The sequence below is a fragment of the Phyllopteryx taeniolatus genome, chromosome 7, assembly GCF_024500385.1.
Source record: "Phyllopteryx taeniolatus isolate TA_2022b chromosome 7, UOR_Ptae_1.2, whole genome shotgun sequence".
In the NCBI taxonomy this organism is placed as follows: domain Eukaryota; kingdom Metazoa; phylum Chordata; class Actinopteri; order Syngnathiformes; family Syngnathidae; genus Phyllopteryx; species Phyllopteryx taeniolatus.
Window position 1 is genome coordinate 20,527,907 of NC_084508.1, and position 9,438 is coordinate 20,537,344.

At 39.1% G+C, this 9,438-nt stretch overlaps 1 protein-coding gene across 2 annotated transcripts; it reads right to left on the reverse strand.

Moving 5' to 3' along the window:
- On the reverse strand, nt 1-6,316 carry dynlt2b (dynein light chain Tctex-type 2B). Of its 2 annotated transcripts, none has more exons than XM_061779147.1 (5): nt 6,122-6,316; nt 3,156-3,289; nt 2,931-3,000; nt 336-399; nt 1-219 (listed from the first exon to the last, which is right to left on the reverse strand). In XM_061779147.1, the coding sequence occupies exons 1-5, from the start codon at nt 6,166-6,168 to the stop codon at nt 172-174; spliced, it is 363 nt and encodes a 120-aa protein (XP_061635131.1). In that variant the 5' UTR covers nt 6,169-6,316; the 3' UTR covers nt 1-171. The 2 variants fall into 2 exon arrangements, with proteins under 2 accessions (XP_061635131.1, XP_061635132.1); XM_061779148.1 differs by having other exon boundaries at nt 1-242.
- Between the last annotated feature and the right edge of the window lie 3,122 nt (nt 6,317-9,438).

Below are 9,438 nucleotides of genomic sequence, written 5' to 3' on the forward strand. Positions count from 1 at the left end.
TTCAGTAAGAAACATGTAGTTTATTTCAAATTTAAATTATAAAGGGCTTCACGCAGTCACATTAAGTCAAACAAAGGAAAATCGGAATGATGTCATGTCACCGACAGATTTCTGGCCCATCTTTTCGCCTCAGCAGCTGCCATCCTCCTCCACACTCATACTCCCAGCTCCTCAGTAGAAATAGCTTCCAAACACGGCCACCGCACAGAACAAGCTTTCCTGTAAAAGTGATAAAACTATTCCTGTAAAAGTGACAAAAATATTTTAAAAACACACACCAACACAAATGCCCTCCACAAATAACACAGGAGACTGAAAAGAATAAATGTACTTACATTCATGAAAACATCTTCTGCATAGTTGTCAGTATCAGCATCCCATAAACACCTTGAAGACATCCTGACAAAAGACACAAAGTCATCATTAATTGGGACCAACATTCCAGAATATGTGAAGGACAAGTGCAGCTTTAAGTGTCTCAGTCACAGTACTGACAACAATCACAGAAAGAGACTGTTGTTCCGTCAACACATCAAACTTGATATTTGCTTTAAACGTGATTAAATTTGATTAAATCAGACTACCCTGACGGAGACTAAAACTAGCTATTACTGTTAAATACAATGTTTAACGTGTTCTGAATGTTTACTGTAACTTGAGTGCTGTGATAATATTGATCAGTGAAGAAACAGATGTGGTGTTTCTGAGTTTCTAAATAACTATAAATGAAATGTTGACAATGGAAATGGCTGAAATGGTCGACTTCCTCATGAAACTAAAGTATTATCACCAAGTGTCACAATAAACTAAAAATGCATGCTGATAAACTGTATTTTTATATTCTAAAAAAAATAAGAGTTGCTCTCCCAAGTGGGGGAGTTGGTAAATTGTTGTTTCATCACAAATGGCATAAATTTAACAAACATTAAAGAAGGAGAAGTCTATTTTTACCCCTGATGAGATGCTAAATACTTAGTTAAAATTATGGCACATTTTCAACAGCGCATACGTAAAAACGAAATGCAATTTTTAAATGGTGATTTTATTTATTAAGGACAAAAATATTAGCTACCTGGCACTGTGTGAAAAAGTAATTGCCGCTAGACCTCATAACTGGTTGAGCTACCCTCAGCAGTAATGAGTCTTTCACATCTCAGTGGAGATATTTTAGCACACTCTTCCTTGCAGAATTGTTCAAATACAGCAACTCCGGACTTTGACGAGGCCACTGCAAAACCTCCATTTTTTTTTTTTTTTTTTTTAAGCCATTCAAAAGTTGACTTGCTGATGTGTTTTGGAATTGTTGTCCTGCTGCAGAACCCAAATGCGCATCTGCCTGAGGTCACAAACTGATGGCTGAACAGTCTCCTTCAGGATTTCTGTTAAAGAACAGAATTAATGGTTCCAATGATCACAGCCAGTCGTCCAGGTTCAGAGTTAAAAAGCAGCCCCACACCATCACACTACCACCACGTTTGTCTGTTGGTATGATGTTCTTTTTCTGAAATGCTGTGTTACCGAAAGGAGAGTACGCTGGCGCATTTTGGCTGCCGCTTCTCCATCTGAAATGTTTATTTTATTGTTTAATGGTTTACATTCACTGGGAACAAGAGCCATACTGTGGCTGAAAGTGGAACTTGGGCAGGCTTTCGATTGTCTCGGTGTAGTTGGCTGTCACTGGAAGGGACCACTCCCCCCTTTTTCATGCCAAGTACCTAGCGAGCTCCCTCAGTTAGTCGGCTTGCTCTCGTCAGCATCCACCCTAATGGCTCGGGTGCACGACTCTCTGCCATGCAGTGGTTGTCCTGCGCCACCTTCGACTCTTTTCCATCTACCACATGGTGGTTGTTCCTGTCCTATTTCTCCCATTCATCTGTCATGGCCGATGTCTAGCTCCAGTGTTGGCTCCTTTCCGGACAAAGACTCCGGTTGTGGCGCTACCCTGTGCATCTGTGCGGCTCCTCAGGCTCAGCGATCGGACGCTTTCTTTTGATGTCCCCACTGCATCTGATGAAGCCCAAAACTTGTCCACAATTTCGCCAGGCTGGACGGTGTCCCATCTCTGTGTTTTGACTGCGGCTTGGACAGATTCCTAAACGTTCACTCTTACTGTTATTGTTTCTGTGTTGTTTGTAAAGCATCGTTGACTGTCATAAGTCCATGAACACTGACCTTAACTGAACTGAAGTTCTTGAGTTGTCCTGATTTCCTCTGTGACCTCCTCGATGAGTCATTGCTGTCCTCTTGGGGTAATCTTTGTAGGCTGTCCACTCCTGGGAAGGTTCACCACTGTTGTTTGTTGTTTTCTCCATTTGTGGATAATGACTCACACTGTGATTCACTGGAATCCTAAAGCTTTAGAAATGGCTTTGTAACCCTTTCCAGACTGATAGATGTCCATTACTTTATTACTTGTCTACTCTTGAATTTCTTTGGACCATGACATTTTGTTGCAGCTTTTTGAGATCTTTTGGCTAACTTAATTTTGTCAAAGAGGTTATATTTACGTGATTTCTTGATTGAACATGTCTGGAGGTAATCAGGCTAGGGTGTGGTCAGTGAAAATAAACTCAGCTTTACAAAACAAAATTGACTAGCCACAGTTAATTCATGATTCAACAAAGGGGGGGGGGGCAATTAATTTTTCACACAGGCGTAGGTACATTGTGCAACATAAAACTGCATTTTGTGTTTACTTGGTTTATCTTTGTCTGATGTTTTACATTTGTTTTGATGATCTGAAACATTTAAGTAGGGAAACTGCTCAAAAAAACAAAAAAAACAACAACAAAAAAGAATTTGAGACAGGGAAATTAGTTTTTCACAGCACTATGTGATCTGTATTACGCCTGAGAGTTTATAATCAGTAATAAATACATGTTTTAACAAATTTTATACATTAAAATAATTTGAAACAACATGACACTCACTTGACTCCTTGTCCACGTTGTTCTCCAATGGTCACCTGCACAACAAACTTGTACCTGTGAAACCCTAGATCTATGTATGAAGAAAAATTCAACAACACGGTGATCAGTAATAATGAAAACATTCAATTGGATATTCAATTTGATTGTTTAAACATTTGATAAAGGATTGCTTTTCACTGTTAGGTTAGGAGCATGCATGTGTTTGTGTGGACTTGCATTACTCACTCTTCACTTTATTCTTCACACAGTCCGCCAGTGTGCGGGTAAGCTCTGAGACCTCATCTGGGTCGTATTGCACTTCAGACAGGCGTGCCTTCACTGTTTCGCGAATGCACTCCTTTACGACTGCAGGCTTGAATCTAGAATTAGACAATGGCCAGACGGACGTTAAAAACTCACTTTAAAAGTGGCCCAAATACACCTTGCCAATAATGAGGTGTTCAAAATCATACTGTCTCCATACAACAATTTTATGAACATTCTTTCAAAAACTATCCGCAACACAGGGTGAAACTAATTTCTCTTAATTTCAATGTTCCTCGCTCCTTGATGCTTCAACTGTGACCCAGAAGTTGTTCTCATGCCGCAGTATTAAGGAGCATCTCAATTCTCCTCAGTGCATCAAGTACCAAGGATCGAGCCTCAAGGAGGTTCTGCAGAGGAGCTATGAGGAGCAACCACTGATGTTTCATGTACGGAACTCTTTTAGCAACTCAACAGTTTCATTTCATTTCTATTTCAGTTGAAATATACACATTTTGCTGACTCTGTTTTATTTTGGGGCGGCGCGGTGTTTGACTGGTTAGAGCGTCTGCCTCACAGTTCTGAGGACCGGGGTTCAATCCCCGGCCCCGCCTCTGTGGGGTTTGCATGTTCAGCCCGTGCCTGCGTGGGTTTCCTCCCACATGCCAAAAACATGCATGGTAGGTTAATTGACAACTCTAAATTGTCCGTAGGTGTGACTGTGAATGGTTGTTTGCTTTTATGTGCCCTGCGATTGGCTGGCAACCAGTTCAGGGTGTACCCCGCCTCCTGCCCGATGATAGCTGGGATAGGCTCCAGCACGCCCGCGACCCTTGTGAGGAGAAGCGGCTCAGAAAATGGATGGATGGATGTTTTATTTTGGGCAGTATTTAATACTGAAATTACGTAATTACACTGCCTCAAGGTTACTACACAATAAAAGTCTGCAATAAATAAGATTTGTAATTTTGTCAAATGCATTTGATCACATCAAGAAGTGTTGAAGTTTTGATGTTTTTACATTCCATGTAATAAATGAGCTACGGGTGCAGGGTATATACATTACATGCGGTAGACTATAAATTTGACCTCAAGCACAGATTTGGACTCTACCGACCAATCGCAATAACGCTTGATGACGTCATTGTATCTGCCTCAGTAGGAAAATGGCTTCAAGCACATCAGACCACGAAGCTGCCAGCACCATTTTTTTTAAACAGCTCTCCAAGCTGGCTAAAAAAATCCTGCTTTCCCATCAAATAATGAAGTGACTCTTCCTCCCTGCTCTCCCCGCTGCTCGGGAACTACTCAATCTTCTCAAGTAAGTGACATAAATCTGTTTTTTCAATCAATTTAGCTTTCCAAAGGGACTATATAACCCATTCATAAGTACTTCCATTGTGATTTTACACTTACTTTTATATCTATATATTCTCACAGTGAAGGTATACAATTCATACGATATTAATTTTAACTAATTAACTTAAGCAATATATCAACACTATATATCTTTACAAGTCGGAACAAATATGCGCTGCTGGCGACAGATGTGGGGGGCTAGCTGGTGAGTTCCTGGGGAAGCCAACTCACGATCGGAGTAACAGTGGTGATCATTTGTGAGTTTAATATCACTTGAAACATAACGCTTATGTGATAGTAATAACTAATTCACGTAGACGACGGATTTGTGACACTTCAATGACCATAAGCAAACGTCACTTTTCTCCAAACATTTGTCTCTCCTCGCTGCTCCATTGCTCTACTCGACTGCTCGATGGATCTCCGGCGTGAGGCGCTAACATGTAAACAGACGAACAAGGATCAATGACAGTGGGATGCAAGTGAAGAAATGAGATTCAGCCCCTCACATTCACACGTATTAACAATTTAGTCTTCTTTTAACATGCATGTTTAGGAATGTTGGGAGGTAATCAGAGTACCCAGAGAGAACCTACGCAAACACCAGGAGAACACCCAAATGCCACACAGAGGCCGTAGCTGAGATTTGAACCTGGAACCTAACAACTGTGCAGACATGCTGACCAGGAGCTGAGATTTGAACCCCGAACCTAAGAACCGTTCAGACTTGCTGACCAATAGGTGAGCATGTGGCCCTGCGTGACTTTGTGTCTGTATATGTGTGTACTGTAAACGGTCAAATAAAGCTATTCAACAAATCCTTCTCACATATATTCTACATTTTTCATGCCAATAATAGTACTAATAATATAACATTTGGCATTTATGTAGGTATGTTACTAAATCCAGAAAAACAGCATCCATTTTCTTTCCATTTCACTCTGCCTTGGGCACCATTTAAAGATATATCAACAATGAACTATTATTATTCTTGTTTTCTGTGAAGTTTGATGTAAATCTGAAAATTAATTTGCTCTTAGTGTGGCCCAGAAAGCTCGAGCGGACACTGCCATTGAAAGATCTAAAATTGGTGTCACTAATAAGAAACAACCAGACTTTTTTTTTTTTTTTTTAAACCAAAGAGTGAAAGTTTCTGTCAGACATTTCCTATTGATTTACATTGCGCAATTTGGGACGATTTTGCGACATAAAAATAATTGCAAAAAAAAATCCTTCATCCTTAGCAGATTCTTACAAACTATTTTTTATTCATGTTTCATATCGCTATTCAATGATACCGTGTATTTTGATAGATTTCAGTAACATACCTTATTTTGCTATGAGGCTAATATAACAACAGTTTAGTAATTTCATATATTGCACGTTGGCTTGCGGAGGTGATTTGGAAAAACTTCCCAGCGTCATCCTGAGATGTCACATGAGAGCAACGAATAATTCACCAGCGGAGGCTTCACTCAGAACGGGGCAGGAAAACGTCGGTTTGCGGTAGCTGGGTAACGGGAGCGTCGGCGAAGCTACAGCTACAAGCTAACGTCACAAGATACGAGCTTGGCTTTAAAGCAACTCACTTGTGCTGATAGTTGGGTCGTATGAGGTATGTGTCTGGGCCTTCCATGGCATGCCAACACCAGTGATATAATAACTCAACAAGGAGTTGAGACACAGAAAATAAAAGCGAGGAGTCCTGTAAAGTAAGACCAACACCGCCGGAAGTTGATTATCCCGCCGGCATTCACCGGAAGTGACTGAAGGACATTAAAAGCAAAAAATAAAAATGGGTCCTCGGTTTACGGACACACACACACACACACACACACACACACACACACACACACACACACACACACACACACACACACACACACACACACACACACACACACACACATATATATATATATATATATATTTATTTTATTTATTTATTTATTTTTTTAACCCCCACCCTCCCGACAAAAACTTACAATTGTCCATATAACGTCATCTTTAATGGAAATCCTGGGTGCCACTGTAGTACAGAAGCTTTGCTGCATATCTTTGCTTGGCCCAATCTTGCATACTGTGAGAAAAAGACACAAAAACTAAGTTTCTCAGCCAGTATTATATGGGAACAAATGGTGCTCTTGCCACTCAATGTGATGCGCATGCGCAAAAATTACTTCACAATGATGTTTCACGAATCCGCCTATATGGTGTTAGCTGAGTGTGCCGCTTTTTTTTAAGTGACAACAAATAGTCAGAACAGTAAGTTACATAGACTATATTTTTTTTTTTTAAAACACAGACACACATACAATATAGTATATACATATTTTCAGTTGCCTTCAAATAATTTGAAAGATTTACAAATATTTACTTTTTATTATTAGAATCATTGATAAGTTTGATGTAGGAGAGACTATCATTGTGAAAGTGTATGAAACTAGGTTTCTGACTGTTACATTTGAATTTGTGAATACAATTTTGCCCTTACTATTAACATATTTATTTTGAAAGATACATCTCTCCAGAAAAGGTGTTGAACTGTCTCTGGGAAGTTTCCTCAAAAGAGCAATTCATGTCAATGTCCCTTTTAAATGAAGCCATGTAATGGTTGGCCGGATAGTATTTATGTAATATTTTAAAAGACACTTCTTTCACTATATTTATAATAAGGTACTTATTTGGGATGGACAAGACCTTTTTCCACTGAATATCATCGACAATATGATACAACATGCGGAATGGAGACAGCATCTTTCTGAAACATGGCATGGACCTTCTTGTAACAATTTGTATTTTGATCCAAACAAATATAACCGTACTAATCTCTGTATCTAAAGATAAGAGAAACAGGGTGGCACAATAGAAGACAGTTATTTTTAAAGAGCATCATTACCCCTGTAGGTATCGCATCAAATAGAACAGCCTATTGTTTTGGCATGATTGAAAATTTATAAGCGTTTAAGGATTCTGAATAAGACATACAGGTAAGTTGCCCCTTGTGCTTAAATAGCTGCATATGCAAAAGCACCTGTTTCGGTACCCAACCAAGAAAACAGAGCGATTTTTGTTTTCATACAAAATATCTATGTTGTTCCACATTACGTACTTATGGGGTGAGAAATTATGTTTGCAAATAAATAAGGGCCCATGCTAATAGAAATTGGTTGTGGAAAAAAAGTTTTACCAGAATTTTGTCCGCCTCGTTATTGCAACTTAAGATAAAGTTTAAGCAACCAAATTTTGCAAAAATATATTGAGCAATACAATTCCCGGGTGTGCTGGAGCCTATCCCAGCTGACTCTGGGCCAGAGGCGGGGTACACCCTGAACTGGTCGCCAGCCAATCGCAGGGCACATAGAAACAAATAAACATTCGCACCTATGGACAATTTCGTCTTCAATTAACCAACCATGCATGTTTTTGGGATGTGGGAGGAAACCACAGTACCTGGAGAAAACCCACGCAGGCACAGGGAGAACATGCAAAGTCCACACAGGTGAGGCCGGATTTGAACCCAGGTCCCCAAAACTGTGAGGCAGTTCTGTGCCTCACTGTACTACCGTTCCACCGGTTGTAATGTACTATATTTAAAGAAAATTGTTTTTTTAAAAGTCCTCGTCTGAGATATGATATTCTATAGGTATTTACAGTATATGTTTTGCAACATATAATGACTTTCATTACTGGTAGAGTGCTCTTATTAGATAAACAGCACAACTTAATAACTCTTAATATACAATATGTCATTAAAGAGACTCAACACTGAGCTCCTGAACAATGTTGTGACTTTCAAAAAGCCTTATAGGTGTAAAAAAAAAAAAAATAATTAATAATAATTCAACATTGCTCAGTTGAATTGCTCATTATTTAGGAGACTGCAAGTCTACAGCAGGGTAGCGATATCAGATACTGTACTGTTGTGCTCAGAAGTTGACATACACTAATGGTGGTCGTGAATGTCTTATTCATTTTGGGCTTTTAGTATTTGTATTTATTTTTCAGGGTAGAACCCTTCTAACATACATGATTCAAGGATTTTTAAAATCAAAAACTGGATGGCACGAGTGGACGCACCTGTTAAAACAGCACATTGTTCTGATGTGCAAAAATAAAATGACACCCATTAATTAATGTAATATGTCGGCGGGGATTAAGTTGTAAACACTAAAAAATATATTTGGCCATTATTTGCTTTAATTAATGGCGACAGTCTTTGGGAAGAGGTTTATTAGCATATAATATCTGTCTCAACATCCCAATCAGAAAAAGAATGGCTTCACCAAAAAAAAAAACAACTTTTTGAATGGCCCAGAAGAGTACAGACCGAATTAGACCAAAACATACACCGTTATTTCATTTACACAGTGACTCGATGTTTGAACATTATGATTGCAATTACTATTTTTCCTGTTTGTTTGCCAGTCATTTGGTGATCTAGTCAACATTGTATGTTTGTAACAAAACTTGCTTATTTTAACCAAAAGTGTGGTGAGAAAGAATCTTACTGGTAGTGTGTGGCCATAACAGAGCGTGCCTCTTCTTCATATGGTAGCAACACCTTATTTGTTTGTGACCAACATGCGTGACAATGAATGTCCCACACACATACGCACATGCGTGTGCACTGAAACCGTGGTTTGTTTTTTGTTTTTGGATACATTCCTTGCGTTGTCTTGCAGAGCTTTGCTTTAACCACATTATTTGCATGTTTTAAAATCTCAACTTCACGCTACAGTTGCAGTACCATTATATATACAGTATGTACAAGCTGGTCGATAAGGAGGACTCAAGTCTTCTAGGTAGGGACTGCTCGGTAATTAATGTTTATCCTGTCAGAATTGACAGCTATATTTTAATAATATCATAAAGAAATACTGTATTACCAATTCTCTGCAGGCAC

What these genes read in the sequence shown, in the direction of transcription:
- dynlt2b (XM_061779147.1), bottom strand. Translation starts at nt 6,168, where the DNA reads ATGGAAGGCCCAGACACATACCTCATACGACCCAACTATCAGCACAA. An exon ending in TGTGAAGAATAAAGTGAAGA is followed by an intron (nt 3,001 to 3,155) that starts GTGAGTAATGCA and finishes CTTCATACATAG; the next exon opens with ATCTAGGGTTTCACAGGTAC. An exon ending in CAACGTGGACAAGGAGTCAA is followed by an intron (nt 400 to 2,930) that starts GTGAGTGTCATG and finishes GTCTTTTGTCAG; the next exon opens with GATGTCTTCAAGGTGTTTAT.